The 15,059-nt window shown below is 42.2% G+C and overlaps 2 protein-coding genes across 3 annotated transcripts in view; one reads left to right on the top strand and one right to left on the bottom strand.

Moving 5' to 3' along the window:
• Positions 1-13,837, top strand: part of 5-ht2b (5-hydroxytryptamine receptor 2B) — an 80,160-nt gene extending 66,323 nt beyond the window's left edge. For both annotated transcript variants that reach the window (XM_076783881.1, XM_076783882.1), the window contains 2 exons: positions 7,457-7,968; positions 8,365-13,837. In XM_076783881.1, the coding sequence (XP_076639996.1) occupies positions 7,457-7,968; positions 8,365-8,858 (1,006 nt within the window). In that variant the 3' untranslated portion in view covers positions 8,859-13,837. The remainder of the gene's footprint in view (positions 1-7,456; positions 7,969-8,364) is intronic.
• Positions 1-15,059, bottom strand: part of Rpn2 (Regulatory particle non-ATPase 2) — a 71,609-nt gene that overhangs the window by 13,655 nt on the left and 42,895 nt on the right. The gene's annotated exons all lie outside the window — the stretch shown is intronic.

Genomic DNA, 15,059 nt, shown 5'->3' with positions numbered 1-15,059 from the left:
TTGAAAACCGCCTGGTAAAAGCGTCGACGAGTACGCAGCGAGCGAAGAAGACTTTAAAGATACTTGGCGGTTCGGAAGATGTTGTAAAACGTCGTGTAATACGAGGGTCGCGGGGCTGCGATTCCACGAAGAAGATTGGCTGTTTGTCACGCTGGTGGGAACCGCCGGGAGACGTAGAAACGATATAAACGCGGAATTAATTTTACCTTCCTTTCGCTGGATGAACCGGCGTTGGCGCTAATTAAACGCGAGAAAGAAGAAACGAACTGCCGACATTTGACGTGCTTCCATTTCCACAGAAACTCTCTTTTCGGATTAAACTCGTTTCTTTTCTTCGACGAAGGGACGAATGTTAACGCGGAGAATTCCCTCGAATTTGGGTCGAAATTACTTATCGAATTTCTCTGCAATTATTATTTGTTCGGAACGCTTCCACGATTCGAACAGTTTAAGAATGGAATTCGAATATCGTTCTTCTTTTCCCCCCGAGAATTCGTCAGAAGTATCGTATTAACTCATAATACTGTTATAAATTATATCAATTAACTCGTTACGAGCTCTCTTTACGAGAAAAATTGAAAGACTAAAACTAACAAACGAAGAACCGGATTATTTCGACAGCCACCTAAAGAGAAATATAATCTCTCGCTTTCAGGAACGTCGCTTTGATTAAAAAATTACGAAACGAACATCATCAATTATCCAAGCGACAAATACCCGCAAGGAAATTGTAGCAACGATATTTGCAAATTATTTAAGACGACGGGGATTGACCGTGATCGTCTTTAAAGCTCATTCAAGTTTTACTACGTTGAGCGGCTTACTTTCGAGCTAGAATTAATGTAGGATTTATATCCGATGGATAATTTAACAGCTACCAGCCGCTCGATTTAAATATACAAGCGAACAACCGTTCCGAAAATAATGAATGTACTATCGATAATTAATTAAATTAAATTGCGAAATAACTCGGTGGGTCGGACGAGACACCAATTTAGCGCGATTATTATTCTACCGTCTGTCGGTTCAAATTTGTCGTCGTCGATATCAAATAAGGCAAGGATCGTTCTCAAAAGTACGCAAAATTAATTCTAACAGATAAATCATAACGATATCGCAAGATCGTATATATTACGAAATATATCGAGCAGAAACAAATAATTATCGCGTTCGACTATATAAAACGCTAAATGGATGGAATTATTAGTCACTCGTTTGCATCGGGAAAGCCCCCCCCCCCCCCCCAATTCAAACATCTCGGTTCGATCGGTCGTCGTCGACAGGAAATCGGATGAAGGCTGCACGTTGGGGCGGAAATAATATGCAGGGAATATTTTAATTAATCCGAGGAATCTCGATTCCAGCTGTTTGCTCTCGCGTCGTTTCAATTTTGCATCTCGTCGGGCGATCAAGCTAAGAATCCAGCCGAAAGCACTTTGCAAACGTGCTCGAGGTTCTGAAAGCCTTTCGAGAGCAATGGCGCGAAGCGTGTCGAAGAAGGCTACTCTCGGTCCTCTCGCTCCCTTTCCTCTACGATGCATAAAAAGGACTCGTTACGTAAACTTCCCTTGGATATTTCAGAATCTCGTCCGTGAAACGAAATCGCCCCGTTACGTTGTTTACCGTTATCGCCTTTGAAATTTCCACCGGTCGAGTCTCTTTTGCTTCCAACTATTAACATTATCGCGGCACGAATACCACTATTTCTCTCTCTCTCACTCCCTCTCTGGAGGAGGGGAAAAAAAAGAAATGGGTCGTGTATCAGAATTATATCTAAACGCAGAACGGTACCGTTTCGTTCGGAATTGGCCTTCGTGAGTGTATATCTCAAGCAGCCCTAATTAGCGACACGAGCCGTTGGTAATTTTTATATTGGGTCGTTCGATAACGAAACCTCCTCATGGGAATTAATGCGCACGAAATATTCGGTTCGAACGTCGGTCAGATATTATTTCTGCCGAAGACGTGGCGGTTTACTGAACCTATTTTTCTTGGCAATTATGGCGAGAGACCGGAGAAAAATCGCGGAATCGGACGAATCAATATTGTTTTTACGCTCGACGTTATTTGGATATCACTTTGGAAAAATCTTCGTTAGATCCGCCGTAGACGCGAGGGAGAAATAATTATGTAAGTCGTAAAATAAATATTGAAATTAAATGTGGAACGTCGCGGAATTAGCAATTTTCTATGCATTCTGTTTACCGAGTTTTGGTCCCTTTAGCGTATTTAATACTGAAAACGATTCGTGTTGTTCTTTGATAAGGTTATAAAAAATTTACTAGGAATTAGTGTTAGAACAGTGATAAATTAGACTGCACGGAACAACTCTTGGGAACAAACAGCTTTCTTCATTTGTATCTCGTTGTTACAAGGGCCAATAACGGTACAAATGGCGCCACTTACGTGGTTCTGTAACGAGCTCGTAACGTGCTAACAACGCGTCCAAAGTAACGAGTGACAAAGTGGAGGGAACGTTTAAGCTCTAGGACATTGTTTCGCGCGATCCAATTGGTCGAAAGTACGGTTCCTTTAAAAATTGTATCGTCCATCGATTTAAATGAATCCTCAGGTATTCTTATAATTCTGTCCCTTATCGAGTTTTCATTATTTATAGATTTTTCTTTAAATTTTCCATGGTATTATTAATCACTTGCAGAGATTCCAACGTCATATTCGTTTTTTATAAATATACTCGTGCTACGTCAATGTCTTCGCTGTCTTTGATCAGATGACATTACGAATTTACATGAAATGGGTCGCATCGATGAGAATTAAAATTTTAAGAGCACTTAGACAACGATGATTCTCGCTTTACGTTAGCGAATAGGTCACCAATTTGTTTTAAAATAGCATGAGGAATGGACTTAGACCGAAAGGTAAATTTGTCGCCCAAGAAGAAAATCGTTGACTCGTACTACTGAAAATATTTTCCATCCACTGTGCAGTAAAAGTTATGAATGATCGATTACATCCAAACGAACGCTATTTTTATTCTGAAAATCACCAGAATAAATATTATTATGTAACTCTGTGAAAAGACAGAATCCTTTTGCAACATTTAAATTAACTGTATATCTAAAATTCTAAATTCGAACGTTTCGTTGTGTAACGCTAAATCTCCAGCAGAGATAGAGAGATTCTTTCGTTATCTTTCTGTTGACTCGTCGAAACAAAAATCGTGTTGGAACGAACCTCGGTTTTCGGGTGGTATCACCCTTTCCATCTTCTTTCGAGAAAAAAAGCCTCGTGGGAACTAGCACCTTTTTCCCTCTTAATGTTTCGGCAAGACTACAGCGTGGCCAAACAATCGTAATACATCGAGAAAAAGAGCACGAGTATCGAACGAAAAGGCGAAGTAAATCGTGTTAAGATGCTTTCCTGTCGCCGTGCAATACTAAATATAAACATTTAAGAAGAAACAGTCGGATAAAAATATCGACGAACGCCTAAATGATAAACTACCATTTGATTCGAACCTTAGAGGCTAGTTTGTTAAGTTTTGCATTCGGTTTACACTTATATGAATTTTAATTTTGTTTGTAAATCGTGTATAAAACCGATATCGAGTTTCTTCCGGGAGAATAAAATAAAATGGAAGCAATAGAGGGTGAAAAAAATATCCTCGAACACGGGACACGAGTCCGCAATCACGAACATATGTACTGCTCGCTTATGCCATCTGCACCGGGGCAACTTCGATGACAGAAATTGGTATTCATGGTATACATGGTGTATCGTAACATGTAGGATCCATTTAGTCGTTAAATCGAATACATAAAAGCAATAGGAAAAAGTTCGTACGGGCACGCGAGAGCAATTTCGCCTTCTCTCCAAGTTACAACCGTTTTTTGTACTTTGGAAATGTAAAAAGATGACCACCTTTTACTAAAATATAGAAGAGGTACCCTGGTCGTAAAGTTTCTCGATATTTTAAATATTCTGGGTATACACCGTTCGTTCATAGTATTCGTTTGTTAAATTAATAATAGTTTAAGCAGAAAAATAGATATCTAACGGATATAAGTGTGGAGAACAAGCAACTTTCAGGGCCGTAGATTCTACACGACGTATCTATCTGTTAGGAAATCGTTCATTCAAGAACTGTCTGACTGCTCGACTGAAATGGGACGAAGCCCCGTCACGCATAAATCATATACGACGTACATCTAATGGAACTTCTTCCTATAACTCATGCAACTGATTACTTAAGACACTGACGTAAGACGAGTTGTTAATTTCCCCATCGAGGAAACCGAGGATCGAACAGCCTACATATCAAATCGAAAGGCTAGGAAATTGCAGAAAAATGGCTACTATATATTACATATAAGAGAACAGAAATTTGATCACGACAAAGAATTACGAAACATTACAAAATTCTGGGACTTGGATGAAAGAAAAAAATTTCTCAAATGCTCTCCGCTAATGCAACGTTGTTTTAATCCAAAGATAGGCTAAATCCTGAGAGGAAGCTTGGTATCGCGATACGTAGAAATAAAGAAGGTCTCGTTTGGATCAGAGATCCGTCGTCTAGGGTCTCACAAAAGTAGATCTCGTCGAGTGCTTGGCTTCTAAGTGCAACAAGGTTGCTGCACACCGAGTGGCGGGGCTGAACCGACTCGGTCAACAGCGTCGAAAGAATAAAACGGGGGATTCGCGCTTCCAGCGCGGTAATTACATCATTGTTTCGAGGAGGCAAGGAAGCTTTCCGCGGAGGAAAAAGCCGCGGCCCGTTTTCAGGACAATTACGAAACTCGGGGGAAAGTTCTTCCGAAGCGGGTAGCCCTCAAAGAGCGTCAAAGCTGCAACGAATCCTTTGTGGAGCGCGTTCAGGACGACCGACTAAGTGCATTCCTTTATTAGAGAGTTTCAACCAGGAAGAGCCCAGTATACTTAAGTGCGGCCACCGACAAGTGAACCGGCCCGTTTTGCACTTTGAATGCCGTCCAGCTAAGTGCGATCCAGTTTTGAGGCTATCGGAGCCGTAACCTACAAGGTGTCCAGTAACAGACCTTAAAATTGTCTCATTCGATCGTGACAATAGACAGCCATAGGCTTAACCATCTTCTAAGCACGTTAAATTAGCGAGGAACCAAATATTTTGGTTACCTTCGCTTTGAAATACCTCAGAGATAGGAACGTTTAATAAAATTAGCGAATTAAATTTTTTAATCGTGATTTTCAAAGGCGATCGGGCACTTTTATACCGTTAATTTGTATCGAGAAAAATTATAATACAAGGGTACAAAAGGAAAGCAATTTTCTATACGTCTAACAAAGTTATTTAATAACGCTCGACGGAGCGAAATACTGTACAATGGACGGGGAATTCTTCATCGGGCGGCAGTGGCTTTTAATTTCCCCCGGCAAGTTCACTATCGAAGAAATTCTTCGAATAACCATGGCCCCGTGTTTCTGAAATTTCCAAGAAGCTTTCCGGAGCACGCGGATGGGACAAAGACGGGGGAAAACGCTCCATAACGTTTCCAATATTTTCCTAAAAGCGTAATGTACGAAGAGGATCAAATAGATCGAAGGAAACGTATCGGCCAAATAAAGGATGAGTTTCCGCATACTTCGATCTCCGGAAACATCGTTTCTCGTGGAAAAGGATTTAGCAGCGAACGGAACACATTTTTCTCTAAGAACCTTTAAATACAGAATTTTTTATGGGGCCAGCCACGAAACTTTCAAACTCGCTGAATTTATTGCTCGTTGTTCCGGTGAACGTTGCCTCGAATTTTTTCGAGAAATATTATTCATTAGAGACGTTACGGTTAATTTTAGATAGTGAACATAAATTTACACTTCGTTCTTCGTACGTCAGAAAATGAAACACTGTTTCATTAAAAAAATTGGAGGAAAATATTTTACATTTTAATATTCGATTCAGTTTAGAGCTTCCCTTTTTCCTGTCTTTTTTATCTACGCTGAAAATTGTTAAATATTAAATTTACTACAAGATCCATTCTCAAAAAAATAATTATAATTTGGGGACGAGAAGATATTAAAATTTCTTGTCGAACGACGTGTTTAGAGGCAATCGTAGAAAAATATTGTCGACGCTTTCGCGCACGGAACGCAGAAACGTGGAAATATAGGATGTTTCGAGCCCGATGGATCGACGTGTGCCAACAGAGCACGCCAAACACTTTGAAATTGAAACTCGAACAGAACAGGAAATTGTTACCGGTGCGATCGTTGCCCAGAATGGGTGGTTGACCAAGGTCTTCCTATTCACGAGCGATTGAAGATGCCTCGAGTGTTTCTGAAAAATCAAAACGCGACGAACGTATCGGCGAAACGACACTTCACGTCCCCGTTCGCTATTCCATCGACGAGTCCCGTTTCAACAACAGACACTCGTTCCGTCGAGACTCGTTGACCTTTCAACGAGGTACCATTAAAAGAATCCAGGATGACTCCGGGAAAGGAGGCTTCCAGTCGCGAAACAGGACGGATCGACGTCTTTGTTTGCGACGCGATTTACATTACGCGCTTCAATCGCTTTACGAGACTTTCTATCCCTAACAAGAATGTAATAGAAGCATTGTTCTCGAGAGGGAAAAATTCAAAAAGTTAAAATTTATAATCAGCGTAGGTCAAACTACTCTTGGGAATGATATTTGGATAAATTATATAACGATATACCTTGCACATAAACTGTAGGTTCCAAATCATGAAAACAGATAAAAATAAATTTTAAATAGCTGGAAAGAATTATTCTATCAGCATGAAATTATTAAGGGTCGAACAGTGGTTTCAATTTATAACGATCGTACGATCCCAGCAAACGGCGCCATATTGTTCGATATTCCCAACCCAATCGAATCCCTGGATAGTCGCGGAACATTCTTCGCGACGTTTTTATTATTTTTAAATCCCAAGGTTCGTCGACTACTTCCTCCCCCAACCAATATGACGCATTTCGCGCACAGAAGCCGCCGGGGATGTAATAATGGCTGGCTGATCTCCAATAATGGATAGAACGCGTCAAAAATGGCTGGCACAGCTGCGTTTCATACGTGTCCGATTTATAGCAACGACGCGGCATCCGTTGACCTCTTTCCCTGAGAGCAGAGAGAGCACGGTCCATGCATTTTCCCGATCCCCGCGATCCATTACGTTTCATAGGACCGGGGGAAAGAAAAAACGAAGAGCGACCGGCGAAGTCGGATCTAAAAACGCATCAATTTTTCGAGAACCCGACGCCCGTTACTCGTCGAGCACCGTGTAAACCGTGTAGATCGTTCAGATTGGTGCTCTAAGATCCTTTAGATCCAAGAGTCCAAAGAGTCAAAAAGTCCATAAAGCACATGTCAGACAGTCTTGACTTAGGATTCTATGAATTCGTCTATAAAGTCATCTTAAAAAATTCTGATTTTACTTCTACGTTTGAATATTAAACTAAAAATATTTTTAATTGCAACCCACGGTTAAAACGAAATTCCAGAAGCGGAGAGAGTGGCGGGAGTAGCGTTTCCGGTTCGGGGACCAGCCTCTCGGCGCCCGAGGACCCCAGTTCGCCGACGCCCTGGAAGCATCGTCGAAGAGCGTCGACGTTCAACGAGGCGCACCTGGAGCGCGCCAAGTCGACCTCCCCGAAGACGCCCAGGAAACGATCGTTCAGCTTCCACGAGCAACCCGTGTTCAGCAGGTCGCCGAGGAAGGATTCCTCGAACGAGGAAAGTGTCCAGGGGAAGACCGCCGAGAAGCAGGAAGGCGAACTGACTCTTCCTCCGCCGTGCACCTGCCCCTACTTCGGGGAGTCGTCGAAAAGGACGGCCCCTCAACCCTCTGGCGAGATCGTGATAGTGTCTAGTGAAACTATGAAACCGATCACGGGGAAGAATCTCGAGACTGGTCTTTTGGGGAGGAACAACAGCAGCAGGGTCGAGTCCAGCAGGAGCTACGAGCTCAACTCTGTCGTCACGTGGAGGGGCGGCAGAAGAGGATCCAGCTTAGGTAAATTTTCAAATTAGCTTCGATTTTTTGAACAATAGATGAAAATTGTTAAACACAAAGTGGGACTATTCGAACGCTCAATTTGTGAAATATGCGTCATGGCTTTGGTCCAAGAAGCAATCTTAAGTATAGAGAGATGACTCTATGGTTAGACATCTACAAACTGAACAGTGCAACTCTTTCCTTCTGGTCACTTTACACAGTAGTAGAATCTCCATATCATATACATATATTCATGGTTAATATTCTGAGCTTACGTCTGTCTCGATCGTCGTCGCCTGTCTAACCCCATCGAGTCTCTAATCGACCAAATCAACAGCCAAAATATCTAAATAGAATTATCGATCGCTGCATTAAGGGACGTCTACACGCGAAATAAATAAATAAACGTTGCAGGAAGCACGAGGACGTCGCTGCTCGCGTCCAGGGCGGTCCCCATCAGACGCGCAGCGACAATGCGAGCGCACAACGGCGCGGCGAGCATCGGTTCGAGGCAGAGCAGCAACTCCTCGTCGCCGTGTCTGCAGAGATACCCTGGTCAAGTGCGTAGCCATCATTCGAGGACCAGCAGCGTGGTGTCCAGGAACAGTTCCCGTCACGGTCGGATCATCAGACTCGAGCAGAAAGCCACCAAGGTGCTGGGCGTGGTCTTCTTCACCTTCGTGATCCTCTGGGCGCCGTTCTTCGTCCTGAACCTGATACCAGCCGTGTGCCCCGACTGCGAGCGACAGATCGACCACAAGATCTTCGACCTGGCCACCTGGCTGGGCTACGCCAGCTCGATGGTGAACCCGATCTTCTACACCATCTTCAACAAGGTGTTCCGGCAGGCGTTCAAGAAGGTTCTGCTCTGCAGATACGGGAACCAAACCTGGCGGCCGTCAAGGTAGGCCTTGGGCCCCGGGAGGCCGGGGATCGCCGTCACCAGAGTTTAATATCACAGGGATTCGCGAACATCCTGAGAGGCAAACTGGCGACCTTTCGATCCCCCCGGTGGCGCTTCTGGGGCTGAACCGTGAACCGTGAACCCATCGATCTGCGAAGATCCACCCCCCCCCCCCCCCCCGGGGCTCTCGCGGAGAGCGGAAAAAGTTAATTACTGGCGGCGGGGAAAAACTGGGACGAACGATTTTTTCTATTTTTTTTTTCGGGATCCAGGGTTACTCCACCCCGGGCGATTGGCGTTGCTCGTCGAACCGCGAACCCGCGCCACGTGCTTTAATTTTCGGCGCGCGGTTTCGCGGAGCTTTTCGCGAAATTGGAAAAGACGATTACGTTCTCCCGTGAACCGAGAGCGACCCGGGAACCGGGACAAAGGTGCAGTTCTTCGGGTGAAGTGTTTCCAACGAACGTCGAGCAACGAGGATTCCAATTATTTTTTGCGTACCGAGACCGTGTTCCACGATGTTCGACAGGAAGGGAATTAATATTTCGTCGATCGAACGTAGGAAGAGATTACGCGAAGGTTACGCGAGTAGGTGCTCGAAATATTATCGAGGAAGCATCGAACCAGACCAGAGACAATTTCGTACGCGAGACACGCTCCAAAGGAGCCATTTAGCCTTTACCTTTTCGACGGGCGAGTAGGTTGTTGAAATTAAGCGTCGCGGATCTAGGATGCGTAGAATCTTCGCGACTGCCGCCCTTAACGAACGGCGGTCCTCGAACTTTTAACGAGTAACGGTAGAGCGAGAAGCGTTAAATCAGCCGCGACGGGACGTAGAAAGAGCGCTCGTTCGAGGCGAATCGGCCTTAATGGCGGCCCGTAAACACGAATTACTAGATAATTAATGGCATTTCGCGAATTGTTATCGCCTTGTTAACTCCCAACGAAGCGTCGAACTTGTATCGTCTGTCCTAGCAAAATGAATTCCCTGCGAAACGAGCGTTTAACCCGTTGCCTTGTACGGAAAATTGTCAAGTGACAACCACAGTCGAAACGTTAGAAGCGTTCTATCGGTGCGTGAAAATAACTCGTAGAATAATAAATAGACAAGACACAATATCGTACGGATAACTGTATCGGAGACATCCCCGCTATTATGAATAAAGAATTAAAATATGAAATTCGTTTTTCAAATTAACTTCTGTATATGCCCCGTTTGTGAATTAATAGTATTTAAAGAGTGTAATAAAATGATAAACGTAAACCGAAACGATTCAGTTTCTTTGATCGACAAATTTGTTTACTCTGTTGTTGATACGACTGATTGTTTAAAGATCTACAAGGCGACGGGTTGACCCTCCAAGACGCCCTTGCTTCGATCGATACCTATGCGCGCTTCTGAAAACGAGATGCGAACGTTGATTGAATTTTTATGTTCCTTGTATCAGTGGCAATAATCAATTCGAATACGTCGTTGGTCGAGAGACGTCCTCGCTTGTATTATTCCGTGCTCAAATCCATACGAATGAAAAGAACGAAAGCGACAGTGCTGCTTCACCGAGAGACTGAAACTTCTTTTGAATCTCGAGGAATATAAGAAAATGATCGAGAAAGTAATCTGTAATGACGATGTCTAAACATACAGCTTCTAAGATCGGGTTACCTCGGGTCGTTTCGTATGTTTTTGCGTTTCCTTGATCAAATAAATTGCGTTCGAAGAAACTACGTGTACACGTGTATGGGGAAAATATTAATCGACTTTCTCCTGATCAAATATTTCCTTTCGTAGAACATATCAATGTTCTGATAAGGGATTTACCGAAATACTGACCGCCGAGAATGGGTGAAAAATTGCTTAAAATTCGTGGGTGGTAGTATCAATTTGGACACGTATTAGACTCGAGGTGAAGGATTCTAGCAATCCGAGCGGAGGAAAGTTCAGATTCGCGGATTCGGTCCAACGGATCGGCCGGTTCCTTTTCTCTCTGCGAAAGCTATACGCGAAATACGAACAGAATTAACTCGATCGAACCAAAGGCGAGGGAATGAAAGTCGATACCTAGCCCATAGTTTCGCGTTCGAAAAAGGAAAAGGGCGGTGACGGCACAAAAGGAGCTTCCACAGGAGCTGGCGGCCGCAGCCGGAAACGCTCGTTTCGGCGGATTGCTCCGCCGAGTGGCGGGCCGCGATAAAATTTTCAAACGAACGCGTATATTGTCGAGTGGCCGATTTTTCAACGCCCTGAAAAACCAATTGGAAGCCAAACGAACAGCTCGATCCGTCCGTGCTCGACCAGGATTGGGATTGTCTAATTTTTCTATATTCCAAGATCAGAGTATTCGCCGGATTACCTTCGAGTACTATTCAAATATTATTCAAACGCTCGAGCAATCTGGATGTAAAGTATTTCCCACGATAAATGTGAAAATTTTATTCCTACCGCTAGGAGGATCTCGTGCAATTTTGTTAACGAACGTGTTAATATTTGTGAGATTTTTCCGATTAAAACGAGACCAAACGCGGCGTAATTCGGGCATTTTTGCTTGTTTAACGAGTGGATACTTCGTTTTTATTTGCTGGATAAGTAAACGTGATCCAAGTTACGTCGCGTTTGGTCTCGTTTCGAGGCAACTGTTCGTACATAGTTCCTGGAACATAGTCACGTTTTGCATTGTTACGGTGGCACTAATAAAGTTAACGAGAGTGCGTGTGGAAGCGCGTGTGTCCGAGAGACACGGAACAATAGCTAGAAAACGAGTTTTCTAGCGTTTTCTCGAAGATTAACGAAATTTTTGGAGACTCTGGAGAAGAATGAAAATCGACCCGTACCTAGATCCTTTCCACGATCCTTGGAACTGGATTGCGATAGTCAATCGTTCCTCTTAATGCTAATGTTGTGTTTTCTCGATGATTATTGTTGTGTGGGCGATTAAATTCTACGATTTAACGCGTTACCAGCCTAGATGCTATCTTTGATGGTTTTGCTATGTTTTGTGGAAAACCTTGAACCAAGGACTTCTTCAAACATGGAATTTTGAATCTGTTTGCTGTAAAAAAGAGATACTCGATAGTATACGCTGGTAAAACGTTATTTGCGTGGAAAGAAAACGTATTTATTAAAATGACCGTTGTTCCTGAAACGATCGCTCTTGAACGTTGCATTTTTATTCGAGTAAAAGCTACGACTTAAAGTGCTTCGAGCAAATATAGATCCGCGAATTCACAACGGCCAGGAAAACGACAGAGCTTCCGTCGTTGGAACTTCTTTCATAGCAACGAACCCAAGAAGAGCCTCGAGCTTTTCCGCTCGCCATTCTATGAGTACATCGTTTGAGCGTCGAAACTCCAATCACGGAACGCTTTAGGAGAAATGGCTGGTATTGCTTATTATTCTGACGTTTCCGATCTCGATTGATTTCTAAGCGAAAGAAATTCAAAGTAAATTGAACCGACATTATTGTTACGAATCATTTTGTTACTAGCTTGCTTGACGTTTGTGTAGTATTTGAGTAAATACGAACAACGTCGAATTTTATTCGATGAGTATTTCAACCACCGAAGTGTTCGAATATTTGACAAACGAATTCAAAAGATTAATTGGAATAAAAAAAAACTTGTGACTGACTCAGAAATAATTTATAGAAATTGTTATAATTTCATAGAAAATCTAAGTATATCTTCTGGCCAAACGATGTACTCCAAGACGCAAGTTACAAACGCACAAAGTTATTATTTCGATAATAATTGTTGGCCTACTGATTTCGACGATATTTCAAGTCGCATCATTGCTGAAGAAGAATTATGCACAAGTCACGCGTAAGTATATACAGTCAATGTTTTTAATACGATGTTGCACAGAAATGGGCAAAATTCTTATCTAAATAAAAAGTTTCGAGATACTAATAAAGAAAAAACAGAGACAAACTTCCTGTTCGATACTCTGTGTACTGTTTGAATAAAATTTTGCCCATCTCTTATCAAATCCCCCCAATGATTAGTCTCTATCTTATCCTCTCGATCTTAATCGAGAAATTTGTGATTACCAAATACAATTAAAAAATTAAATTAAAACCACAAACACTCGAAATTTAACCGAATACATTACTCGTAAAGATCGTGTCATTTCGATGCTCGATGTGTTTAATACCTATTATTTGTGGCCACGCGATATTTATAAGACGTAGTTCAAGTATAGTTCCTACAAATAACAATACCCAAGTCAGTAACATCTGTAACGAAGTAAACATTCTAAACATTGAGAAAATAAAAGCTAGACGTCAGAAAAAAATCTTCAAACTCGAAAAGCCGTCCAACGACGCGTGGAACAATTTTCCAATAGTAATAAAATAAAGTAACTCGACGAATAAGAAACAGTCGTCGATTAAAAGAATATGGGGAACTATATTTCATTCTAAGAGGAGATAGACAAAGTGAGAAGTATAAATCACAGTCGTGCTCGTAAAAACGAAACGACAGAAGATTTAAAAAAAAAAACGATCTACGAGAAATTTCGAGCGGACCAATACGTCCGCGGTTCGACGAGGAAAAATTTAGCCGACGATGTAAATCGATATAGAAAAACTCGTCGCGTTAGGTAGAATTGCTGATAAATCGTTCTGCGACAGGAGAATCCGCGAAGAAACGCGAACCTGCGCAGGGGAAACGAGGGGAGACAGTACGCTTATGCCAGTAGAAGCGAAACCCGCGATTATAGTGAGTAACGACGTCGCGTAGAATTACTATAGTCGGATCAAATTCGAATTCTCGCTCGTAGCTGCTTCCTCGTCGGTGAATCGCGTCAGACTGCCCCCTCCACGTCGATGTGACTCGAAGAGGTGGTGGGGGTAGTCGAACGGAGCGGTGGGGATGACTTCTTGGCGACTTTGAGCGACCAATTAATTCTGACCACACTCGACGCGCAAATATCGTCTGTTAAACATTCTTACAGCATTCGAGCATCTTGTACGTTCCAATAGAATGTTTAAAAATATACAGAGGACTGTTCTGCTAATGGATAATCGCCTTTCGTTGTATTAAATTAAAAGAATTGAATGACATCGAGATGGTCGTCTCTATGTTTACGTACGACTTCATCATTGTGTTCAAAGTTGAAAATTACGACCACACACTTATCTAAAGTAGATTATTTCGTACGTAGGCAGGATCAAATATTTATCCTGTCCAAAATAAAAATATTTACGATCACAGAAAGCTCTAATTTATATCAGACGTTCATACAGACATCTTCTAATGAAATAAACTTTTAAAATTTCTCTTCGCTCCTACTTAAAATTGTATAAGAAACAAACTTTTGTACAGGTTACGCGGGGCTACGTAGTATTTTATTTTTTTCTGAAATTTTGTTTTCTCTGTTGCCCGAAGACACGGAACTCTTCGTTGTTCCTCTGGACACAAAGGTTCTTGTTTGAAAACGATGCGCCCCCGAGATAAGGCGAAAGAGAATACAAGTGTTGGGGAAACGGTAGCAAGAAATTTACTTAATTATAAAGGAAACGCGATAGAACATGTTAACGAAGTTTCCTAATAAATTATAGAAATATGTTCTACGTTCAATAATCAACTGAAAACAGGAAGTAATCGTAAACTAAGCAAGAGTTTAGAACATATCATCTATCGATAAGGTTTTAGATCTTTATACAAAAGAAAAGAGCGATCGAAAATGTAAATAGAATTAAAATCAATAAAGTGAACCGTAATTATTGTTATCCAAATCAGATTGAGAGAGATTTTTTAAAAATATTCCTAATTAGAATTCCCCTTTAATATGATTTCGCGGGAGAAATATATTCGACGTTTGGTGGAAGATCTATGTGGGGAAAAAATTCTCTAATGCTCTGGTCGTCTAAACTCCGAGTAAACAAAGGAAATTCCACGCCCGTAACGACAGCAGTCGCCCTCGAGTTTTTACGAGAAAAAAGTGCTAAACAAACAAATTCATTGGTAACGACGTCCACGTCATTACCCTCTTCCGTCCCATTACTAGCGGGTACATACATCAGCGAGGGTAAATTACCCAAATTGGAGCTTAATTCACGGCTATCAGTGAGCAAGCCTACGTTTCACAAAGAGGATTACTTAATTTCGTAAAATTAGAGGGACAACTCTATGAAACCCCTTTATCCGGCTCACTTTTCAACACGTTATCCGTCACTGTGACAGTCCTAATTTCCACGAGTCTATTAAC

This window comes from Colletes latitarsis, chromosome 2 (genome assembly GCF_051014445.1).
Source record: "Colletes latitarsis isolate SP2378_abdomen chromosome 2, iyColLati1, whole genome shotgun sequence".
NCBI classification, from domain to species: domain Eukaryota; kingdom Metazoa; phylum Arthropoda; class Insecta; order Hymenoptera; family Colletidae; genus Colletes; species Colletes latitarsis.
Note: the sequence above shows the minus strand (reverse complement) of the source record. Positions and strands in the feature narration are given on the sequence as shown.